We start from the raw sequence: 24,708 nt of genomic DNA on the forward strand, positions 1-24,708 counted from the left end.
AATAAGCACCCTCTGTACGCTGTTTACTACAACTTAATAGATCCCTTACAAACCCCTCGCCGCTCTTCGTAGGGCATCCACCCGCTCCGGTATGCCGCCGGATTGACTTAACCGTCTTACGCCGGCTCTATTCTCCCGGTGGCGGGATTGTACCCGCTTTAGTGTCTCCGGTAGCCCATCCTCGGCTTCCACGGCTTCGGATTCGATATCTTGTCTCCTTGTTGATGATACGATCCTGGTCAATTTATGCAGTTTCTCATCTTCCCGTTGGTGTCCAACTTGCTCCTCCTTCGCAGGCTCCGGTTTTTCACGAGTCGGCGGCGGCGGGGGACCATCAACCCCTCCGCCGATGCTAATCTGTCTCACCCACTCTCTATACGTCGGTCTCGACAAAAGCCCCACACTAAACTCCGCAGCGCCCCTCAATAGTTTCGTCAGATCCACCAATTCCTCGAGCCATTCGATAACCTGTTCTAACGCTGCAGATGTAGCGTTATAACTCATGAATTCGACTCGAAGGATTCTCTTGGCTGTACCCTCGGCTTCTCGGGTTTCTATGGTATTGCTGTTATTCGTGGAGACGGATTCCATGAGGATTTGGCGGACGCGGTTGACCATGCGGAGTTGGGCTAGACGGGCGGAGGGGAAGTATTGCGGTAGTGGGAGTTTGCTGGTTAGGGCTTCGTGAACGGCGTAGAGGGTTATTGTTATTGCGGCGGCCTGTGGAGGCTATGATCAACTCGAGACCCTGCAGGCCTGGGGGGTGAAGGATGCTTACCACATTACGGCGGTACTTGTACACATAAACCTGAGGGAGTATGCATATGAGTACTAATTTCTCAGGATCGGAGAATAAAGAACTTACGTAGTAGTTTTCTAGAACCGCAGAACCAAGTTGCAGTCGAAGTTGCAGCACGTTCTCCATTCTGTCTATTATTTGATGGAGGACGTATATGATCTAGAATACTACCCATTAGCGAATTCACATTATGAAGCGCGGAGACAACCTCACTTCTTTATATATCATCTTTTCATTCTCAAAGCTGCCCTTGATCCTCGGCTCCTGCGTCGATACAGTCACTATCCGCCATCATGTTAGTCCCGAAGGAAGACCCGAGGGAAAGAATATCAGCCTACGATAAGCAGACGCCGCAGCCAACGACACATCGGCCTTCTTCCTCGCCTTGTAAAACGCCTTGACCGCATTCTCATTCGCCAAATCCCCGATATTCGTAGTCTGATCGACCCCAAAGGCAATCGCACTCTCCATCTCATTGATCTTCAACACCGCAAGTCCAATCGTCTCCACCAACTTCACCCTCGCCTTGACGGGGAATATAACCGTCTGAACGATTAACGCCCCACACCCACCGATTATCATCGCCACCGCTCTTTTCAAACAGTTCTCCAATGCGGTACCGGGAACGGTCCCGGGGATGTAATCTATCACGGTACCGACGGATACGACCACCGTGGAGATGGTTAACACCATACCGGCTTTGACGTAGCGGGTGTTAAGTTGGACGTAGAAGGCGATCAAAAAGCCAAAGTAGAGCATTACGGCGATCACGTACGGGTCTCCCTTCCCGGCACTCCAGGCGGCGTAGCCCCAGAAGGAGCCGAGGACGGTGCCGACGGTCCTGTAGGCGAAGACTTGGACCGACGTGCCCACGGAATTTTCGAAGACGAGGATGTAAATGATCACTACCCATACTTTATGACGACCTGGTTTAGAATCGCACGGCATTGGGTTGAACGGGGATACTTACACCCACGGTAATTGTAGAAGAAAGATGAGAATTCGGGGACGAAGGCAGGCCAGCTGAGGAGCATGCCACCGATTGTGAGTTTTAATGCGTAGTGGAAATGAGGACTTGTAATGACCCAGTCGACTACATCGGCCAAGGCACCCCGTAGGCTTGTAGGCCACGATTTCGGTTCTTCGTCTTCCTCCTTTTCGGATCTCTTCGCTTCGGGTTTCTTTCCATTTGACTCCGCTTCTTTAGACTCTTTTTTCTTAGGTTTCTTGTCGCCATTCTTGTCGGTCTTCTTCAACGATCCTTTCTTGCTATCGTCTTTCTTCTGCTGGTTGGCAGCTTTCTGGTCGGCATTTCCCGCTCCGGCGGTCTTTTGATAGCGGGATACGTTCTCTCGAGCGTTGGGGTCGAGGGTCTCGCTCTGTTCCGCATCACCGCTGAACAGCCACTTCTTAGACTTGAAGTCAGGTAGATGGAACGTCCTCTTCCCCTTGAGTCTATCGTACTCTTCGACCATATCTCTCCCTTCTTTCAGCATACCCAGAGTCGTCTGTCTATAAATTCACTCAGTCAAAAATATATATATATATATATATATCAAACCAAGAGGAATAAACCTACGCAACAATCCTAAAATTCAGCAAAAAAGAGCTAACAAGGAAAAGCTCCTCCCGAGGAAGGATGTCAAATTCGACTTCTTCTTCCTCGCTAGCTTCTTCGGCGGCTTTATGCAGCGCCTCTCTCGTTCTTTTGTCGAATTCTTCGAGAGAACTTTCGATGGCGTTGGCGTAGATGTCAATTTCTTTCAATAGAATACCCTTGGGCTTTCGAGATTCATTCTCAGGTGTTATCGGGACGTCCTATAAAATATACATATTAGCGAATTTGTATAATATTAGGAGGGTGGGACGTACGCAGGAAAGTTCAATGCATGCGATCAAAGCATTGATGCTTTGTCGTATCGTAGACCTCAGTGCAGCCAACGGCTCATCGACTCTATTCACCAGCTGTCAGAGGAAGAAAAACAATACAAGGGCATATGAAAAGACATACCTCTCGATCAGATGCCTCAAAAACTCTTCGTCCGCGACCTCCGCCTCCCTCTTCGGTCTGATAGTCTCCAACTTTTCTTTGATAGAATTCCTCTCGCTTTCACCATCCTTCTTTTCATCATCCTCGGCCGATTCTTCCTTTTTCTCTTCATCATGATCCCCGAGGATGATATGTTTTGTCTCACAAGCTCCTATTAACGTAAGTGTTGAAGTAACGAGGGCGTCTAATCCCTTCGAGCTGATGGGGTGGAGTCTGGCGGGGGGTAAACAGGAGTATCCGATCTCGAAGGAAGTTTCTTTCAGAGTGGCCTTCGAAGATGCTACGGCTTTTCGCAGTTTCTCTTTGGCGGTGAGGAGTTTTTTTAACGGATCTTCTTTTTGCTCTTCTTCTTCCTCGTCGTCTTCGCCTTTGGGGTCTTCATCCTTGAGTTTCCCATTTTTATTTTCCGCCTTGGGTAAAGTCCTTCGAACCTCATCCGTCGGCGAAACGAAAAAGTCCGTGGAGTCTTTAAGCGTCTCGAGCACTAGTTCCAACCCTTTGACCGTCACAACAGCGACTTTTCCAGAACTAAATTCCGGGAATACCAATATATTCACAAACATACAGATCAATATACCCGTTAGGAAGGGGTATAGAAAGGTAGTTGCGACTTTTGGACCGAATTGGAAGATCGGAGTTGTCTATCCCGGTAACTTCTTAGTAAAACAGTACGGGATGGGGAAGCAAGGAGGGAAGAGCTAACCATCTGAATAACAACCGGAAATAAAAATAATAACACACCCACAAATATTTTGGGGATTTTACTACGAAGGTATCCATGCACCAGCAATGAAATGACGAGAATAACGGCCCGGAAGGCGTGTGCGTTCTCCACGTTGTTTTTATAGATTAAACCGGAGATATACGATGCGAAGGTGGCCCTTTTTCATATCACCATCGGTCAGCTAATGCGATATATCGGTTGGAAAGGAAGGGACATGTACCATCCGGCTCCGATGGTCGATCCGACCAATGCGAAGACGAGGGTCTCGAGCATTGCCCCGAGGTTTCTGCCGGGATGACCGAATCTACATTATATTAGAGATTTATATATCCTGGGTGTTATGAAATGAACATACACGGATGCTATGGCGCCCAAGAAGACGGCGGGGCCGTATTCCATCGCCACTGCCGGGATCTGTTGATATATTAACTCTTACTCGAGAATCCATACTCGATAAATCCTGGGTATGCTTACAAGACATATTATCACTGTTAAAGATGATATCGATTAGAAAACGTAACGAGCCCGATATATCGAGAGAGAGAGAGTACATACGAGCGCCCTCCGTGGCGATCGAACATTTCAAGATATGCTGCCAAAGGCGATCTGTTGTATTTTGAACTCGCGGTTAGCCTGTTGTAACAGTTTACGATATCACGAGTCTTTTCTTAATACCTTTCTTGAGGTCAGCCTTCAATTGTTTAAACCATTCCTTTGCTTTATCGGTTCGAACGGTTATCCATGATTTCTTCCGTCCATCGTCCTTATCGGCGCCTTGGGGGCTTGGATCGCCATTGGTATTGGAATCAGGCGTGTTAACGTCGGCCATGGTCGGCATGCATGGTTCCCAGCCCGTCTTAGAATGCATGCATTTGATTATAATTATTACACAGACCCCCCGGCGAAGTCGATTGTTTTCGAAAGAGGGAAGGGGGAAGAAGATTTCCTAGCTTCCCATCTCGTCGGCATTTTTATGAGTCGGCTGCGGCGGCCTCGGTAAACAACCCGGCGGGAGATCAAAATACCACGCAACCGATCATGATTTACTGTCACTTGACATGGCAGGAAGGTATCCTTCATGGCTTTGTTAGAACTATAATGTAGCATGCTCCTATGCGTGTATTGTAGTCTCTCGAGATAATAAGAATGATGGTATCGTGTTGACGCTGACTAATCATCAACACACACCTCTCCGGACCAGCTTCGTCACACCTCCACGCGTTGAAAATAAAAAAAATAAAAAATCCTACTTACCCTCACGACCATGACAAAAGTAGGATCCAATTTGTAAAAAGTAAAGAAATGTCACAATACTCGGACCTCACAACCGATGACCTGATCTGGGAGGATATCGACCCACCGCCGGTTCAACCGCCCGCTGCACCTGCACCCGAACAGCAGAACGAACAGGTTATTACGCAGCAGGTTACGCAGCAGATTACCAACATCACGCTGCACCGTTTGGCCGCTTATATCGAGCCGCTACGCGATCGCTTGCTTTCCATCAACCGTACTTGCTCCCTTCCCCACAACCGCTAAGGACGAAACTAAATTCACTGGCTTTTGTATATAAACAGTCAAGGAGATCGCACTCGAAGTTCGGAACAACCAGAATTATCAACTCGTCATAGCCGCCGTTTTAATCCTATTCCCGACGGTACTGCTCCTCCGCGCAACCATGGCCCCGCCTTCGCCCCTCCTTGTATGATCCCCCACCATCACACTTCCCAGAAATGCATATTGATATGATATGAAAACAGTCGAAACTCAAAGTTGCCTTGAAACTCTGCATCTCCCGCCTCCGCATGGTCCAACAGAAAGAAACCGCCATAGCGAAGATAAACCGCCGTGCCCTCGCCGCCATAATCGAATCCGGCAAGATAGAATCCGCCAGAATCCGCGTCGAAAACATCATCCGCGAAGACATCAACGTCGAATTGCTAGAAATTCTAGAATTATATTGTGAATTATTATTGGCCAGGATAGGACTTATGGAAGCCAAAGAAGTCGATCCGGGATTGGAGGAGGCCATCCAGAGTGTTATTTATGCGGCGCCTAGAACGGATGTCAAGGAGTTGCAGACGGTTAGAGGGTTGTTGATGGAGAAGTACGGGAAGATTTATGCGCAGGGTGCTATGGAGAACGCGGAGGGCAAGGTGGCGGAGAGGGTTACGAAGAAGTTGAGGGTCGAGCCGCCCAGCCCCGAACTGGTGGAATTGTATATGCAGGAGATCGCTAAGGCCTATCATGTGCATTACCCGCTCGGTACGCCGGAGGAGCCGTCGGTGGATGCGGCTGATGATGGTGACGATGATCAACCGGGTTCCGGGGCGTTATTAGAGGAACCGTTGGTGGTGGAGGAGGAATTGTCACATGCGGCTACACCGCCCAGGAAGATCAATTTGGGGCCCAAATCACCGATTGCTATCGCTCCTGCCAGTCCGACGACGGAGAATGTGAGACCGCAGGTTAGGTTGCCCGACAGGACGGAACCGAAACCCGCGTCCGCATCCACCTCTGCTGCTCCGCAGACACCGCAGAGGAAGGTTGCTGCTGCTCCCGCGCCCAGAAAGCCGGCTGGGGCGGAGGTTGATCAGGATTTACTAAGACGGTTTGCGGCGTTGAAGCAGGTACCTAAGGATTGATCAATCGGAGATCATGGTGTTTTTTTAGATTGTAGCGGCTTCTTTATTTATTTTTTTTCTTGTGAATGCGATTGCATGCGTTACGATATCCCGTCCAATTCCATATCTACTCCGGTCTAAAAAGATATTACAGGAAATGCATCCAGCCGTATCTCCAATATGCTGCTTTACGCTTATACTACACGGCGAATCCAAATGCCAACCAAAAATCTACAATTGCAAAAAAAAAAGAAGAAGAGGAAGATTTAGGACTCGGGGCTCTTCTTCGCCGCCCTCCACTTCTTAATCTTCTCCCCCAAATACCTCCAAGTCTTCACGAACCCCGTTGTGAAAAAGCCCTTGAAACTCTGACTCGTACTCGGCCAATTTATCGTTCCCTTGATAACATTCTTAACCTCCTTTCTGATATTCTCCATATCGGCTGCTATCCTTTGTTCGAACTCCCCTCCTTGCCTGCCTTCCATCATTTCCCGTTCTTCCGACGTCCCCACCAGTTTCTCATACTCCAACTGGGGGATCTGCCATTTCCGTTGATATTGGAAGTATAACCGTTTCCTGAACGCTTTGGGTAACCTTCTAACCATGTTCCCCCGTCTTACGATATCCATATCTTGCAACAAGATCGTATCTTTTGGAATGTTGGTCTTCGGATCGTTCTTAAACACCAAGTTCGGCAGCGTATCCACCAATGGCGAATACAGTCTTCTGAAATTCGGTAACTGGTTGGAGACTATGTTTGCGACTTTGTGCGGGTTTTCGGTGAAGAGGTTCATGCGTGGGTCGCCGAGGTAGGAGATTCCAGCGATGGTGTGGTAGAGTTGTTGCTCGGTGAATTCTTCGGGGAGGAGGAGGAGGGCGACTCGCAGGGCGGAGAGGAGGTTGGCTTGGTTGGCCAGACGGACGCGGGCGTCGTCGCGCAAGACTTTGACCTACCCTTCCCGTTAACTTTTTTTATCGCATACGATTCAGGGACGGGGAAGGACGTACCGGCTTGTGCATCCTCCCGGCGAGGTATAACGTCTCCCAATCCGCCAGATCCTTACAAAAAGTATCCAAATTCACAACCCCATATTTAATCATCATACCGTTCACCTCGACATAAGTATTAAAATAAACCCCGGCTCCAAACCCATCCTGTACCTTCGCCACAACACCGCTTCCCATCCTTCCCAAAAAACTATAATGATCTCTATGTTCCGTTAAATTCAGACTATGCCAATGTTGCGTATACGTTACTCCGAAGATCAAATCGATCATGGGTTTATCCTTCCCCGATGCGGTGCCTTGAGAGAATACACCGGATCCGTAGGCGAAGGCATAGCGTATGGGGGCTTTGAATTCCCAGAGAAGTTGGCGGAGGGGTTGACGGAGGTCTTCGTTGATGTGCATGTATTGGTTCGCGCCGAAGGTTTGGGGGAGGGTGTGGTAGTCATATTTGGAAGAGTCGTAAATGGGTTCTTGGGTGTCGTAGGTGAAGAGGGATTTGTTGGTGGTGTCGGTGGAGGTGGGTGCCACCGAGGAAGAGCCTGCGGATGACGGCGGTGGCTCTTCTCGGTGGGGGGTGGGGGTTGAGGTGAAGTTACGACGGTGGGTCCGTGGACGATGATATTGCTTCCCGGGGGACGAGGAGGGATCGGACCTGTTGAAAGCTAAGCAGCCGGGAGCCGGGACGAGGAGACCGTATCGGAGTACTGACGCCGCGAGCAGTCGTGCTGTAGGCCGGGCGGCCGAGGTTCCCAGCGCCATTATCTGATGATTTGTAAAAATCGACGATGTTGTTCTTCGGATATCGGGGATAGCGACTTCGATCGAGTCGTCATATCATATAAGAACTGCCATCTCTATTATACAATACGAACCCCCTGTGCTTACGGATCGAGGAGGGTGACGTTGGGAGTAGAGGGTTTTGGATCGTTCGGTTGAGTGCAGCCCTTGCATCTGTCTAGCATCCCCCGCTAACCATCTTGGATATATTTATATCCTGATGGCCACTTATTCACCACCCGGGGTAGGAAGTACACCGAATGTCATCTACAGCCGCAAATACTTTCGAAACCTCTGCCCTCTAACGTAGAGCTTGCTTTCAAACGGTTCTGACGGGTACCTAAAAACGTACCACGGGCGTTCGTATACATGTAGTTATCCTTGCCGAGAAAGTTTCCACCGAATCGTATCGAGCAGGGTAGAAAAATACGACAAGTCCTTCGAAATCACCTACAGACATCCCATTCCAATCCGATCGAGGCGGTAGCAAATGCTGTTGATTCATGAGGATCTTTACTAGACAATGGCGTTTTGGATGCTTGGGGATTGCAGCTTATGCATATAAGTGTGTATGTAATGTAATTTAGTGTACACCTTCCATCCTCTCACAATTCTCTCTCTCCAAAATCTACACCTCAAAAGAAGAAGGTAATTCTCTTTTTTCGAACCCCGTCGAATGATCCATCGATAACAATGCGGCCTGGAAAAAAAAAAGAACAAAGTTTTAAAAAAGCAGTGGTATAATAAGATTGCATTTGAATGAAGTAAAAAAAAAAAAATTGGTATCTCGTAGAATCGAATGTGTCGAACAAAAACAAAAAAAGGTCACACAAAGGAAATAAAAGGGAGCGAACAAAAAAAACCAGATTACGAAGAAGGAAGGGGAGGGTGTGATAGATTAGAGAATACGCATGTCATAACACATCAAGCTGCGCCCCTCGTGCACGAGACACTCTCATGTTGCGCAACCGCTTAGCTTTAGCTTTGGTTTAGTTTCCGGGATCACAGGAAATGAAAGGAAACGGATCCCGGAAGGTGGTATAGAAGGTAAAGAAGCGCATAAAAAGTAGCACAAAGAGCTACCCGGTTGTGCTTAGACAACTGTTACAATATTCTGGGCGAATGGAAAAGAGGAGGAAAAAAAGAAACAAGGGCCGTCCGGGATTAAACATTTGTTATTGTCGTGACGATATAATAATATCAAAAAGTAGGTAGTAAACAACGTTGACATGAGAATAAGAGGTTTTAAGAAGGATAAAAAAGATAGGGTCGGTTCCTTGGCGTTTAGAACCCAGTTCCTGACATGTACAGGGAAAAAAACCTTAGTCGAGACGCACCAGACCTGACCTGACCTGACCTTGTCGTAGAAAGGTCCCAAAAATATACCGAGACTAGAAAACAAGAGAACTCCGAAAGACTCCCCGTATCCAAACAAAGAGTGACGACAGGTCCTTTCGAAGGAGGAGGTAAAAACCTGCCACACGATCATGGTAAAAAGCAAAATGTAAGATTGGATGTCCGGAGGGATTATCTACAAGGCGAAGACTGCATGGGCGATGGCGACCACTCCGAGAGCGAAGATGCTCGGGCCGACGGCAGAGGCAGCACCATCCTTGGTCTGGCTGGGCGATGGCTGGGCCACATCCCCAGTCGAGGAGGCACCGTTGGTGAACAACGAGGCGTCAGCTGTAGCATTAGCGAGACCCTGGTTGACGGGGGTCAAAGTCGGGGTGTACGGCTCGCTAGACGTCGTATTATGAACGGCAACGGAGTAGACGATGTCGGTTGTCGATGAGGATTCGATGCTGGTGCTTGTCGAGGATTCGGTGGTAGATTCTGTCGTGGAGGTCGAGGATTCGGTAGTAGATTCTGTTGTGGATGTCGAAGATTCGGTGGTGGTCGAAGGTATCGAAGTCGAGGACTCGGTGGTGGATGTGGAAGTAGAGGTGGATGTGGAGGTGGATGTGGAGGTGGAGGTGGAGGTGGGCTCCTCGGTGGTAGTGGTGGGGGGTTCGTCTGTGGTAGTAAGCTCCTCGGTGGTGGTGGTCCCTTCCTCGGTGGTAGTGGTGGTCGGGTCCGGAGTAGGTTCCAAGGTTTGGGGGTCAGAGGATGGAAGCTCAACCTCGCCCACCGGAACAGCAGCAGAATCATCGTCGCCCTTCCCTGCGGGGAAGGTTACGAGGATAGCCTTGCTTCCTTTGGGGGCAGTGACGACGCAAAAGTTGGCTCCACCGGCACCGTTCGTCGAGGAACCGCCGTCACCGTTAACCTCGTTGACGGCATCGGTGGCCGGGTCGATAATACAAGGGAGACCATTGCATTGCTTTCCTTCCTCGCAGACGATCTTGATACCCCAGTCCGGGCGTTCGTTCCTGAATGGGGTTGTGGGCTCGAGGTAGATTGGATTCCAACCAATCTTGGTGAAGGTGTTGCCGTTGTCGTCGATGTTGGCACCGGCGACGTAAGGGGCCCAGTTGCCACGCGGATGGGCGGTGGATCCCCAGATGCAGCCATCTTCCACGGAAACGCCGGGTGGGTTAATATAGTAACTGCGGGCGCGGGCGCAACCGATCGTTAGCGAGCGCACCATGCTACAACCACGCCTGAGACACGAAAAGGACAGAACAACGTCGTAGGATATAAACGGCAGAACTTACTGTGCAGCAGTCGCACACCAGTACTCGGGGCCGGGGACGGCGAGCGTGGCGAACGAGTTGGGGTTGACGAGAGTCGGAATCAACATGTCCTCTCGGCCAGGAAGAACGGTTTGGCAGATGGCGACAGGTTCGGAGAGGAGGTTATTGGCGAGGAAAGTTCCGGCACCAGGATAGCAGAACTCCTTCTCGGGGAAGGGGACCGAGATTTCACCATCATCGCCGCAGAGAAGGCCGCCGTTCTACAATTATGAATTTTGGTTAGCAGGAGGATCGTCGCAATCGAAAAGGAAAGAAGACACGAACCATGGATTGAGGGTAGGTATATGTGACAGCATCCGGGTCCCATTGTCCCATGAGGTAACCGGGAGGGCAAGCATAAGGACAATACATGCCGGGCTGGCATGGTTGATCCGGAGGAAGAGCCCATCCACCATTCATTCGACTCTTTGCGACGGCGACCATCCTATTCCTGCCGGGAAATTTACAGGCCCGACCGCCATTTCTTTTCTGGAGGGGTTCGGCATTGTCGGTCTTCGGAGTGAGGTGTTTCCTTTGATGATGGTGGGCATGATGTCGACGAAGGAGAGGAGCAGAGGCCGAGAGAGAAACTTCGGAACCCAAGACGGATGGAAGGACGATGGCAGCGAGCAGACTGCCCTTAACGAGCGTTGAGGCTTCGAGTAGACGCATTATTATCGGAGGACTGTATTGCTCGATACAATAGAAAAAAGTTGTTCGGATTGAGTAACAAGTCAATCAGAAGATGCCGGGGGAGGGGACATTAAAATTGCGAACTGCGAATGCGGTCGTTGTTGATTGATTGAATTCAAAGTCGAATTGCAGGTGTGAAGGAATGTCTGATTGATCAAAATTATCGACGGTCGGAACAAAAGAGTGAAGTTCGACCGCGATAATAATAATAATCGATACTACCAAAAAGAAGGATATGCGACAACAAAAACGAAAAAGGCGGAGAGGAAGAAGGAAAAGACGAAACGAGAAGAAGGGGCGAAGCGCAAGATAAAATAGGGAAAGCCCTTTTTTACGTACTGTGCACTGTGACAAGACCAGGTTTGTATTGACCGGGACTGGGACTGGGCAGGGGTGGCTTCTGGAGTGGTGTCTCTGAGTGGGTAGAACGAAATTGTGTTTCACAAAAGCAATTAGACAGACACTCTCGATCACATTCACATTAGCGGTAATAAGACCATCGATTTGTATCGATCTATAGCCGTACTGTCTTGGTCTTTTTTGATTTTTGATTTCTTGTATCGTGCAATTGGAAGCAATGTCAGGGATGAATTAAACTGTTTGGTTCTGCCCTCACGGAGTTTGGACCATGCAGGAACAAATAAGAGGCAGCCAACCAGGCCGGCGGAAATTACGATCTGCCGTCGTCAAATCTCCCTCGATTGCAACATCAAGACACACTTCTACCCATCTAAACATCTGGGAAGAAAAATAAAATAAATCTTCTCGAGATTCTTAAATTTTTATTTTTTAAATTTTTATTTATTTAATGGCTCGCTGCAATGTCTTGTATTCGTTAAAACGGGAAGTTTTGACAGAACCCGCACAGAGATTTTGTAATGCGAGACATCGGTTAGCCTGGCCGCACCGTCATGGCCTAGGTTGTTGCACCGTCGGCAATGACTGATGTCCAGCCTGCCTTCTTTCTCTTTTTCTCTACCTCTATTCAACTTCCCTCCCTTCAAATTAACTTGCCCTCTTTGGATACCACCCTCCTCGCCCGTCATGCCTGACCCCGGTATCACAAGTTCCCTTCCTGGTTTCGGTTCTACCAGTTCTCCCCATAATAATTATGGGGGAGAAGACGACAGAACCTTGCTTCTTTCCGACAGCGGTTTACGCAACAACTCCAACACCCTCAATGTCTCATCCGCCACCAACATTATCAACAACGATAATAACAGAGACATCACCGATGAAACCGATCTTGATGATAAACGCTACAACGACCGCCAATTCACTCTTCGTGGCATTTTTGTCGGTTTCATAGTTGGCACAGTCCTGGCTGCTGTCAATGTCTACTTTGGTTTGCAGAGTTAGCATCAAACCTCGCATGCACATGCCCCGTTTTGGTTCTTTCGGTTTTTTAAGTTCCGGATGATTCGATGCTGATTTATTAATTTTGATTGGGGAGCTATCAGCGGGATGGATAAGCTTGATGCCCATGCCCAGTTCGCTTCTCGCTTTTGTATTCTTCAAAGCAGCGTCGGCCTCGGGCCTCTTGGGTTTCCCCTTCACGCCCAAAGAAAATGGTTGTGCCCAATCCGCTTTTCTCCTTTGCTGGTACCGTTTCAGCCGGTTCCGTTCTGTTCTCCGTTCTGACGTGTGGGTGTGGATGTGTCTGCGTGATCCATAGTTTTTGTTCAAACCGTGGCCGTCGCGGTCGGTTGCATGTCCCTCACGGGGGGTTTGATCGGTGTCATTCCTGCCATTGAAAAACTCTTGACAACAGAAGAATCGGGCCCCATTCGTCTGTCTACTCCATCCCTGATAATATGGAGTCTCGGCCTCGCCTTCTTCGGCGTCATATACTCGGTGCCGCTGCGGAAACAGTTCATCGTCCGCGAGAAACTAAAGTTTCCCAGCGGCACCGCCACCGCCACCATGATATCTCTCCTTCATAACGGTCAGGCCGACATTCGCACGGATGGTCTGCGTCAACGTAGAACTCCTGGGTCCTACAGTCGCATTCGAGAGGATGAAGAGGAGACGGAAGATTTCCAGGAAAGCTTATCTTCCGCGTCCGATTATGACTGGAGATACCAAACCAGGATCTTAAGCATCGCCTTTGGCGTTTCTGCTATATACGTATGTGGGATTTCCCGTCGCCGTATAAAATAGGTTCTGTTGATAACAAAGATTGTCAACCAGACCCTCTCGACGTTCTTCCTTCCCGTCTTGCGGAATTTGCCAATATTCGGACACGAGGCCGCCCAAACATGGCTGTGGGCGCTCAATCCGTCGCCAGCTTATATCGGCCAGGGTATCATCATGGGCCAGTCGACAACTTTGGCCATGCTCTTCGGAGCTATTATCGGGTAGGATATTCGTGCGGACAACCTTTTGTGGGGTTTACACTAATACCTTCCCGCATAGCTGGGGCGTGCTCTCTCCTCTTGCGAAGAAACAAGGCTGGGCTCCAGGCATCGTCAATGATTGGAAATCTGGAAGTCGTGGGTGGATCGTATGGATCAGTCTGGCAATCATGTTGGCGGACAGTGTGGTCTCGCTGTCTCTGCTAACCGCGGATACCGCACTGCCTTTGATCAAGTCGCAGATACGTCGGAGAGGATTTCTTAGGAGATATATGCCGACGCCTACGGTCATTTCGACAAACGATGATGACGATGAGAAGGAAGAAGATGCACCATCTGAAGAGCAAATCGGCGTAAAGACATTCGTCGTCTCGCTGCTACTGACAACTGTGCTCTGCGTTCTCACGATACGGTACACCTTCCCTCAGGTGCCGATATACCTAACCATCATCTCTCTCGGTGTGGCGTTCGTTCTGTCCGTCATGGCGGCGAGAGCGCTTGGGCAAACGGACTTGAATCCTGTATCCGGAATTAGTAGGTTTTCAAATCCAATATCTCCGTTTTACCGAGGATACTTCTAATTTTTATTTTATTTTATTTTATTTTATTTTTGATGGCGTCACAGGCAAGATAGCTCAGCTGTTCTTCGCGCTAATCGTGTCCAAGGCGACGGGGTCAGCCGTATTGATAAACCTCGTGGCGGGCGCAGTATCAGAAGCTGCGGGGCAACAAGCGGGAGATATTCTCCAAGACCTCAAAACGTCACATTTACTGTATGCCTCTCCGAAGGCGCAGTTTTACGGACAATTGGTGGGAGCTGCTTACGGAGCGGTTATTTCGAGCTTATTGTACCGTCTGTACGATCACGTTTACGCTATTCCTAGCAAAATGTTTGAAATGCCTGCGGCGATAGTCTGGATCGATTGTTCACGGTTATTATATGGCGAGGGTCTACCGCCGTACGCACGGGAGTTTTGTATCGTATTCGGAGTCGTTTTTGCGGTGGTGACGGCGATAAAGTCACGGAGCAAGGCGGGGAGGTTCGTGGGATGGTTACCTGGAGGGATAGCGGTGGCGATTGGAATGTACAATACACCGTCGTTCACATTGGCAAGGGTGATTGGGGGGGTGGCAGAGGGGTACTGGAGGAGGAGAGCGACGGGGGCGCAGGATATGAAGAATAGAGAGACAGGACTGATTTTGGTGGCGTCTGGGGCTATTATAGGGGAGGGCCTAGCAAGCCTGGTGAATCTGGGGCTGACCATGCTGACGGCGTGATACATACACCATCCTTACTTCAATCCATACGTCCATCTATACTCAACAGAGGCAAGCCCTTGAAGACCGGTAAGAAGACAAGTAGCCAAAAAGACGGGTTCCTGACAGGGGCCATTCCCCCCCTTCCTTCGAAGGAAGAACCGTGCCTGACGAATCGATGCAATGCATTGCATTCTTATGCATATCGAGTTATTATTATTACTTACCTTTTACTATTAGGTATTTGGGAGGATGTTTTAATATTGCTTGTCGCATTTGCATTTTACCAAATACCCGGATCCAAAAGAATCAAAAACGGTGCAGAGTTTTCTTCTGGTTCGGAATGGATTAATTATGGCTATTTGTATTTTAACCGTTTCTCGTTCCATCTCCGTCAATTCTGCAGAATGCTGGTACTTGCCAGAGGCTCTTCTTTCTTACCAAGTCTTTCAACACATAAACAGAAACACCATCCATCTTTCCTATCAACGGAATCGACAATGCCATTGCCATGCCATGCTCCTCCCTCTAGTCTAAGGCCTTAGAATCCCCCAATCTTCCTCTCTCCCATCCTCATCCTCCCCTTCCTACTCCCACACACTCTCCCACACACACACCTCTCTCTTTCTCCCTCTCTCCAGATCCAGATTGATCCTCTCCCGCTATTCCTTCCTTTCGCGTGCCATCCCCATCTTTTCTTTTTTAAAACCCTCCCCAGCAAGGGAGCTGCTGGCTGGCTGGGACTATGGATGAGAACAAGCTGATCCAGACGCTCCTCGATCGGTTATCTGCTAAAGTATTATCTATCCTTCCGTCTCTCTCGCTCTTATCGTAGTTTCATCTGCTGCCTACCGAATTCGGTGGCATCATAATAACCCTCAAGCAAAGCACGGTTTGAAGTAAAAAGAAACTAATACAATTTTCGCCTTCTGCCAATCAAATAGCTTCCGAACCGCTCTGGCGATGAGATAGATGATCTCCGACGGGATGAAATCGTTACTACCCTGGTCGAGCTTTCCAAGAGCCATATCGAGGCCGTCGCCACCGATCTCATCCGCCTGGTGGACAGCATCACTCCTGTGCGTGCCTTCCCCCGATGTCGCTCTCCCTTCTCTCCCTCTCATGTCGCTTCCCCCATGTTCTAATCGCGTGGCACGTTTTATATATATCCCCGATATAGCTGGACTCCCAACGACCGAGACTGCCTCCCCTAGTCGTATTATCTCAAACCTTCCTCGCCGAACTCCTCGCCGACTGCCTAAGCGCTCATTGGGACTCCAACGAAGAAGAAGAACATGGTCGCTACCGCAACGAACATGACGATCCCCACCAAGGCGGCAGCCCTCGCGTGTCGCCTCTCACCGCCCGGAAGATCCGGAGAATCGGTCCTCCTCCCCTGAACGAACATCTGGCCCAACATATGCTCGACTTGGTCTTAAGGCTATCCCCGAACCAGATAACCACCGACGAATCGGCCGCATTGCCAGCTCAACCAACCGCAACCGCGAGAAATGGACCACAGGGACAGTCTTCCGAAGACACGAGCTATGTATCGAAAGCTAGCGATCTAGATAAGGCGGTTTTTGGCATCATGGAATACCTCAGTGCTTCAAATTGGTCGCTAGTCTTCCAGAGTCTCCAGAGGGTTCTCAAACAATTAAGGCAGACGGGATCGGACGACTTTGATGCTAATGGGATACAGCTCTTGGCTCACGTATGGATCAATTCGAAGCAGCTAACCCTGATCCTGAGCGAGCTCACCGCCGCATTCTACCACGTCAAAAAGCAACACCAGCAGCTTATCGCCCAGCTGTTGCCCGAGGCTATTCTTAAATGGATCGATACACATCCCCAGGAGTTCGTAAACCTGCATCTGGGCCAACGAAGGCTGGAAGGAGGTGCCGATGTTCTGTTCGATATCACGCACGGTATGGCCGACACGGTGAAGAGGCGGGTTGTATTCTGGCCGATGCAGACGGCATTGTTGCTTCTCATTCCCGAAGTCTTTCTCGGGTCCATGCTTGGTGAAATGGCTAGGAACCCGAACGCGAGAAGGGTCAATTTCTTAGAGAATCTCCGGAAAACCCTCCGTCTGCAAAGATCTGCTGACACTGCGGCTTCTTGCCTTGTGACAATTTGCCGCGCCGCTAGCTACTTCGACAATAACCCCGAAATTGCAATCCTTAGCTTCGCCTTAGACGTACAGAATGAAATGAAGGAGGAGATATTCAAGAGGAAGTTCGATGAAGATACCGCTCTCGACAAGGATATCATGGTCAAGGCTTTTGTTTCTCTCTGCCATTTATCAAAGGATCAAGTAGTCGAAAACTTGCTCCCCCGCCTGTTAGATCGCGCCTCGCATTTATCGTACAAAGTCGTCGTCTTCACAGGGGCAGCCATAATAGCTTCACAAGACCGTACAAACGGCTTCCTATCGCTCTACCAAGCCATATCACCCGACGTCCGAAACTTCCTATACACTGTCGGTAATGCGAAGCGAAATAATTCAGCCAACAGCAATAATGGCGTTGGCCGCAGGGTAGAAAACCAGTCGTCAGAAAGCTTACTATCGTCCGAGTTACTCCATCAGCTGCTTGAACTTTTGAAGATACGACCCAATCTACTGTTTGAAGGCGCATCGAGAGAAGAGAGTTCAACTTTTTTCGAGAAGACTTTGTCATGCATCCTAAACTGCGCAAGTGAAGACGATACATTAATCACAAAGCTGTCGACCGAGTTCGCGAGGCGATTGATATCGAGGGAGACAACGTCGTTGAGTCCGAATAATGCGGCGACGAAGACAGAAGCTGAGGTTCAAATCGAGTCCTGGAAGGGTGCATCCGCAACTCTGGTCACGTTTTCTCGGAAACTTCTCGATTATGATCTTAGTGATCCTACCCTAAAAGTGATGCTTGGGTTGGTGAGAGACTATATGGAAACTAGGCTTAATTTCCTCAAATCCCCACCCATGAAAAACCTCATAGATTCCGGAGCAGATGTTGCCGAGAGACAGATTGCGGGTATCTCTTTGGAAGTATCCTTCTTGGTGCTTCTCTGCTCGAGTGATCTTGATATCTGCTCTCTGATAACGAGTGCGATCAACATTCTGTGTGAGGAGGGAAGGCTGACCGAGAATATGGAAGATTTGGAGAGGTCGGGTCTGAGTGTAATGAAAAACTACGCCGTGTACTCGGAACTCTCCTCTCCGAACTTCCGTATGACCGGTCCTGTCGCCTTTCAGAAGAGGCTGAGGAAACTGTTGGTGCGGATGATACGCCCCACCGCAGGTATCCTCACAGCCTGGGAGGCGGTTTTCACCAAGTGGAAGACGCTTTGCAAGGTCGTCGTGAGCGGCTCATCTTCTCGGCAATCTGCGGTCGATGAACGGACTCTTGTGGAGTGGAGAAATTACTCTGGCTTCCTAGCCGCTCTGGGCGGTTGTTGTATCTCTCCTCCGCCTCAGGAAATCCGGCCGGACGACGCATCCGTGGCTGGTCTGAGATGGATTGATCGGTTAGCACCGGACGGCGATCCTTACTCTCTCCTGGAAAGATTTATGCGCCAGTGTCTTCAGTTGCTAGTGTGCAGTTCGTTGAACGTCCGAGAGGCGATTCGTGAAGTTCTTGGGTCCGAAATGAACCCGAGACTTTACGTCCCGTTCTTTAGGTCACTGGAGATCGAACTGAACAGTGTCTTTGAGAACAACCCAAATGCGATTGCACAATCCGCAGACGGGAAGCTATTGTTTGCCGAGCAATCTACATCGTTGCTTCGTGCTATCATTGACCGAGTCGAGGATACGCAGGAGAGTTTGATTGCCATTGACTTTGGAGCTCTTACTCTGATCCTTGCGAAGTTTCTACAAAATCTCAAAGATGATGCGTCGGCTCTTAGGGCTAAGGTCAAGATGTGTCAATTGGTTGAGGTCGTAGCTAGGAAGAAGGATCTTTTGGATCTTAGACAGGATATACGTGTTCGTAACAGCCTTTTACAGATTCTCGTGGACTGGATGTCGCGACTGGGCAAGGTGCGTAGTTGTCAATTTCCTCTATTTCTCTTCGAAGGTGAAATACACAGGCTAACATCATAACAGTCCGAGCAAGCTGTAGCGACCACTGCGATCCGCAGAGACGAAATTGGCCGTCTGCGTGGGGATCTTGACAGGGCAGCGTTGAAGGCCCTCGTCAATCTCCTGGCTCGACTTCCACTTCAGCCTACCGAGAGCCATGATGCGGATGCATTGGATGCCAAGTCGCAACTCTTCTGCAACTACTTTACCACATTCCTCAACTTGTTGGAGAGTAGTCAGCATGAAGCCGAGAAGCGGCGGGACCAGAATTCCGTAGTGATCACCAGGGACGATTCTTCTTCGACGTTAGAACTCGCTATCTTGGCGCTGTCTAATCTTCTCAGTGCGAACGTAGATGTCGGTCTCAAGTTTTCGCTTGAGATTGGATATCATGAGAATATTGAGATTAGGACGGCGTTTATGCATGTTCTGACTAACATTCTCACGCAGGGCACCGAGTTCTCTTCCTTAGGCGATTCTGCTATCGGAGAGAAGTATGAGAGGATGATTCAACTTCTCGTCAACAACTTCAAGTTTGTCCTCGCTTTGTGCCATTCCTGTCCGACGAGTGAAATCGACGAGATCGCCTTTGCGCTGCTCAATATCTTCGACTCGAAGGGCCTTGGATTGACCCTCTTGAAGGAGCTTATTGAGCAAGAAGTTGCTAATACTGGTAAGGTACCTGCTGCGAGATGATATCCACGCGATGCTAACAGTTTGTATAGAAAGTGAATCCGAACTTCTACGACGAAACTGTGTCGCAACCAAAATGCTTTCGGTCTTCGCCAAGTGGAAGGGTGCCAACTATCTCCGTCAAACCCTTCAGAAGGTTCTTGAGAAGTTGTTAAATTCGGCAGATGAGCTAGACTTTGAGCTCGATCCCGCCAGAACTTCATCACCTGAAGAGCTGCAGCGTAACGCACTCCAGCTACGCTTCGTCACAAACGTTTTCATCGAGGAAATATGCAAGAGTGTCCCACAAGTCCCAGCATCCTTCCGATATATCTGCCACACGATCACAACGGCAGTCACGACAAGGTTTCCCGAAGCTAAATTTACTGCCGTCGGTGCCTTTATTTTCCTTCGCTTCTTCTGTCCTGCCATTGTCGCTCCCGATTCCGAGGGTCTAGTGAAGTCTATACCCAAGAAAGGAATGCGACGAGGCCTTCTTTTGATTGCTAAAGTTGTACAAAATCTTGCGAATAACGTTCTTTTTGGTGCAAAAGAGCCTTACATGATACCCCTGAATGATTTTTTGACTTTGAATATTTATCGAGTTACGACATTTTTGCGTGATATTTCGGTAAGTCGGTTTCCAATACCTAGAGATTAAAGGAGCCGAGCTAATGTATTGCAGAGCCCCATCAGTATTCCTGACCAAGCTGCCGCTGTGGAGGTTTTCGATTTTGGCAGCTGCATAGCTTTACATCGGTTTATGTACGATCACTGGGAAGTGGTGCGACAGAAGCTGTTGCATCCACGTATAACGAGTCCCGTGGCTCAGAACAGTGTTACTCCGAAATATACGGCAAACGATCTCAAGGCACCGGTTGCTGAATTTTCGGCTTTGATACCGACACTTGGGGCGCCTCCGTTAGACTTCTCATGGACTCGGCCGCAGTTACAGGCGACCATACACCCATCGTACTACCGGTTCCAGCAGTTTATGTTGCGGAATTCCGGGAGGAGCGTGGAACCTATCACGTCTGCTAGAATTGTGTATGATGGCGGCGAGTCAAAGGTATTTACCGGTCTCTTGATATTTGTACGGGATTCCTTTCTAATGATTTGTACTAGGATGGCATGCCTGTCATTTGTATTATCCTCCGCAATATAAACGCGGAGACAATTGATATCGAACTACTTATATACTGTTTCCTAAAGGTATGTCTCCCCTGAGTTTAGCCCAGAGAGATGGAGATACTAACCAGAATATAGATTGCTGGTCGCATGTGGAGCAAACCATTTGGTCTTCTCATCGACGCGACTTCGTATACTATTGGCAACGAGCTTCCAGACGATCTTCCCAAGAAGGTGGATACGTTGAGTCCGCCGGAGATGTTAGCACATATGAAGCGGTTTTACGTCTACAATATGAACAGTGCGTATAGGAAATATTTCCGCCGGATGGTCAGACATGCGTATAAAGACGATACGAGCGGGTTCCATCCGAAGAATATCGAGTATACCTTGCTTGGCAACCTGAGCGAGCTCGAACGGCACTTCCACCTACCGTCCCTACATCTACCGAAAGACACGATGTCATTGGTAGCAGACTCCCGATTTGTGTTCCAGCCTGTCACACGCCTGTCTAAGACTAAGGGTCGGATCGATGTGGTGATCAAGATTGGTAGCCAATATATACAGATTACGACTACTAAAAAGCAAGATATCTTACCGGGCCTAAGGATGCAAGCTGTTGTTAATGATATCTTCTCGCTATCGGAGATCGAGGAGGCTAATGCGTCTTTCCACACGGAGGAGGAAAATGCATTCGGCATTAAGACAGAGAACGGCAAGGTTGCAATGTTCTTCTCGAGTCCCAGGCGAGCTGATATTCTTCATCATATCAAATCGGCGAAATTAAAGTCGATGAAGGATAGTCGACCGTCGCCCCTTAGTGAGAGAGTCATTCGACCTGAAGACGTGCCCGGAACACTCCTCAACATTGCGCTCATGAACATGGGTAGCGCAGATCAGTCGCTTAGAATATCTGCGTACAATCTACTTTGCGCGTTATGCCAGACGTTCAGGTTTAAAGTTGATCGTCAGTTTGTTAGCGCAAAGGGGCTTAACATACCGGCGGATTCGCTCAATCTGATAGTTGGAGTTAGCGAAAAGTTAGCTGCGAATGAGCCGCAGTTGACGTTTGATTTCTTGACTGAATTCTTTGTCGGTTGGACCAAGTCACCTTTGCAGCAGAGGCCGTTGAGTATACTGTATATGGCGCCGTGGTTAGTGAATCTTCACTCACAGGTGTTGGCGCTTGATGGCGATAGCGAGAGGGGTAAAGAACGACTTGCGGGAATTGCTAGGAAGTTGATAGAGATCACGGTCAACGAAACGACTCTCTATAGCAACTTCCAGCAAAATGCGTGGTCGGTTATTAGCAGGGATGAGAGTCTGTTGGAGGTGTTCTTTGAGGAACTGATCAAGAGCGCTATTAACTATGGGTTTGGTTCTGCAGAAGCCGAGGTGATTGGGTCCATCGCTGCATCCTTCGGGACACTGACAATGCGTGGAAAGATCATTGCAAGAGTGAGGAAGGCGTTGAACAGAACCTCGCTCAGACCGACAAGACATCTCAAGGACAATGTGATATGGAAGGAGATGTGCGTTCTCCTTCGGATATGCTTGGCTATCTCTTTTGATAGTAGGGCGCAGGCACAGATGTTCTTGCCCGAGTTGTTCCACATTATCACCATGGTTGTCAACTGCGGGAGTACAAATGTCAGAACCACGGTGCACAGCTTGCTAATCAACACCGTGCACTCGATATGCACGTCTTTCCCGCTTGACGACGAGAATCTCGGAAAGCTTAAAGCCATTCTTGCGTCGCTTTCGGAGCCGAAGCTAGGGCTTTTGTTTAGTATACACCGACAGACCTCACGAGATGGTACGATCGAGGAGAATAGAACGACATCGGAGAGTAATTCGTCGACTTCGTCTACGGAGACGATTACGAATCTTTTGTTGGAAATCATTAGTATTGCGGCTCCTTCTGTTGATATGGCCAATATTTGGAGGGCTAGGTGGATGAGTCTTGTGGCGAGCACAGCCTTCCAGAATAATCCGGCAATCCAACCCCGTGCGTTTGCCGTTATGGGATGTCTGGCTCGGGAAGATGTTGATGACGATCTGCTTTACCAAGTTCTCGTCGCTCTGCGTAGCGCTCTGGCGAGATTTGTGGAACAGGGAGATGCGGAGATGTTGGTCAGCATCATCACGAGTTTGACCAAGATGGCGAATAATCTCCCTCCTTCATCAAGATATCTGCATCAAATGTTCTGGCTGGCGATGTCTCTTATCCGAGTGGGCCCACCGTCGCTGTTCAATTGCTCGGCTGGGCTTCTACAGGCCGTTCTACGAGTCATCGCATCATCGGATGAGTTCAAAGATGGAAGAATGGCCGTTGTGCTCATGCAAGGGAGGTTTACGGTGGAAGAAGCTGCCGCCGCAGTCGATGATCTCTTCGGTATCAACTTTGAGATGGCATTCTTCGCCTACTCCGCCTGCTTCTGTATCGTCAAGGGCTTGTCAGACCCGACCACCCGAGCTGTGACCTTACGAACCTTCACAACCTTCTTAGAAGTCGTCACCACCAACATTCCCGAAACCGAAAAGGGAGAAATTCATAGTTCTTACATCCCTTACTTGAGTTGTTTGGTCCCCCGTGCAGCGAATGCCGACGATTGGAAGGATATATGGCTGGGTGGTGTACCAATGCAGAAGGCTGAAAATATCATGAATTGGTCACAGTTGATACAGAGGATCATTGCGACGGATAAGAAGGAACTGTTGCTTTGTCTTGCATTGACGGTTATTGACTTCCGAACGTCGGATGAGAGTATACAGACTGCTGGTCTGCAATTGTTTGAACATACTGCTGCACATCGTCCCGAAGTGTTTATTCTGATGTAAACCCGCCTCTTTCGTACACTTATCCTGAGATGACCTAGCTAACCACCTTTCTATTACTACGTTTATAGGCACGACCGTGTCATGGCTGAACTAGAAGAGATATTGGTATCTTCACAAAGCCAGACGATGTTGAAGGCTACCCACGATGTAATCAGAAAAATCGCTGGAGATAGACGGTTCTCTGATCGCCAGGGGACGCAGGATGTGTTAGATAGGATACTTGAGAGCATAGGGTTCTCGGGGATATGGTCTTCGACGACGTTTAAGAGAACATCTAATGATCAGGAACGGATGTGTGTAGACCGTTTGATTGAGGTGAGTTAACCTCTCTACCCAAGTTGCAAAACGCGATGGAGTGTAGGAGGCTAACGCGTTATGAATAGTTGATTATTGCATAACCCAAAATTTGCAGAAAGTCCGTCCGATATGTCTTCGACATTCGTTTTTTGTTTTCCTAGTATCTTCAAAGATGATATCCAGCGCTTTTTTTTCACCAATTCTTTTTGTTATATTTCTTTTGTTTTGAAGATTGCTTTTGATCGGCCAATAGCTAGCGATGCCAGAAGCCCCCAAGCCTGATCTTTGACATTTTTTTCACAACCTTTTGGCTCCCTTTCTCAGATCTTATGAACAGTTTCCCTTTCATTTTTTATATACTAATATTCCCCACCTGCACTCCGAGTATGAACCTTTTCCTTTTTTCTTTCATCTTGTTTCCTTATCTATTTCCCTCTGGGATACTTTTATGAATATGAATATGGGTATATAGATGGTAGCTCTACCTTATGATCCAAAGCAAGGGCAAAGCAAAGGGCAAAAGCAAGGTAATGCAAATTGCGGACAGAACAAGTAACAAAAACTTCAAATTAAACGTCTTTCTTAATATATTAAGGATTCAGCGGATAGCATTTTGTAGTTATGGGCGATATATAAGTAGCTTTGACGCATTCGTAAAGATAGGGTATCTCGGTTTATGAATTCTCATGAAGGTCGGTAGTGCCAGTCTATATACCTAGCGACCATCCTTTGTAGTCCAG

The 24,708-nt window shown here is 48.8% G+C and overlaps 6 protein-coding genes across 6 annotated transcripts; 3 read left to right on the forward strand and 3 right to left on the reverse strand.

Moving 5' to 3' along the window:
* Positions 1-45: 45 nt before the first annotated feature.
* On the reverse strand, positions 46-4,402 carry DFL_003523 (uncharacterized protein; the record flags this gene model as incomplete). The annotated part of the gene is made up of 15 exons (XM_067632473.1): positions 46-720; positions 779-808; positions 866-958; positions 1,013-1,080; positions 1,138-1,713; positions 1,770-2,311; positions 2,379-2,617; positions 2,672-2,753; positions 2,811-3,490; positions 3,553-3,730; positions 3,794-3,877; positions 3,929-3,987; positions 4,048-4,061; positions 4,129-4,179; positions 4,249-4,402. 15 exons carry the CDS (start codon positions 4,400-4,402, stop codon positions 46-48), a joined length of 3,525 nt encoding a protein of 1,174 aa, XP_067490738.1.
* Positions 4,403-4,875: 473 nt separating this feature from the next.
* Positions 4,876-6,218, forward strand: DFL_003524 (uncharacterized protein; the record flags this gene model as incomplete). Its single annotated transcript, XM_067632474.1, has 3 exons — positions 4,876-5,083; positions 5,151-5,275; positions 5,334-6,218. The coding sequence occupies 3 exons, from the start codon at positions 4,876-4,878 to the stop codon at positions 6,216-6,218; spliced, it is 1,218 nt and encodes a 405-aa protein (XP_067490739.1).
* A 245-nt stretch (positions 6,219-6,463) lies between these two features.
* DFL_003525 (uncharacterized protein) lies at positions 6,464-7,964 on the reverse strand (the record flags this gene model as incomplete). The annotated part of the gene is made up of 2 exons (XM_067632475.1): positions 6,464-7,147; positions 7,206-7,964. 2 exons carry the CDS (start codon positions 7,962-7,964, stop codon positions 6,464-6,466), a joined length of 1,443 nt encoding a protein of 480 aa, XP_067490740.1.
* A 1,549-nt stretch (positions 7,965-9,513) lies between these two features.
* On the reverse strand, positions 9,514-11,329 carry DFL_003526 (uncharacterized protein; the record flags this gene model as incomplete). The annotated part of the gene is made up of 3 exons (XM_067632476.1): positions 9,514-10,585; positions 10,640-10,878; positions 10,943-11,329. 3 exons carry the CDS (start codon positions 11,327-11,329, stop codon positions 9,514-9,516), a joined length of 1,698 nt encoding a protein of 565 aa, XP_067490741.1.
* A 1,065-nt stretch (positions 11,330-12,394) lies between these two features.
* On the forward strand, positions 12,395-14,982 carry DFL_003527 (uncharacterized protein; the record flags this gene model as incomplete). Its single annotated transcript, XM_067632477.1, has 5 exons — positions 12,395-12,704; positions 13,026-13,477; positions 13,541-13,707; positions 13,766-14,238; positions 14,330-14,982. 5 exons carry the CDS (start codon positions 12,395-12,397, stop codon positions 14,980-14,982), a joined length of 2,055 nt encoding a protein of 684 aa, XP_067490742.1.
* Positions 14,983-15,706: 724 nt separating this feature from the next.
* DFL_003528 (uncharacterized protein) lies at positions 15,707-24,069 on the forward strand (the record flags this gene model as incomplete). Its single annotated transcript, XM_067632478.1, has 10 exons — positions 15,707-15,757; positions 15,906-16,040; positions 16,142-18,988; positions 19,055-19,703; positions 19,756-20,333; positions 20,388-20,771; positions 20,828-20,914; positions 20,969-23,667; positions 23,740-23,986; positions 24,055-24,069. 10 exons carry the CDS (start codon positions 15,707-15,709, stop codon positions 24,067-24,069), a joined length of 7,692 nt encoding a protein of 2,563 aa, XP_067490743.1.
* Positions 24,070-24,708: the final 639 nt, after the last annotated feature.

Source organism: Arthrobotrys flagrans (assembly GCF_004000055.1).
Source record: "Arthrobotrys flagrans strain CBS H-5679 chromosome Unknown unitig_0, whole genome shotgun sequence".
In the NCBI taxonomy this organism is placed as follows: Eukaryota; Fungi; Ascomycota; class Orbiliomycetes; order Orbiliales; family Orbiliaceae; genus Arthrobotrys; species Arthrobotrys flagrans.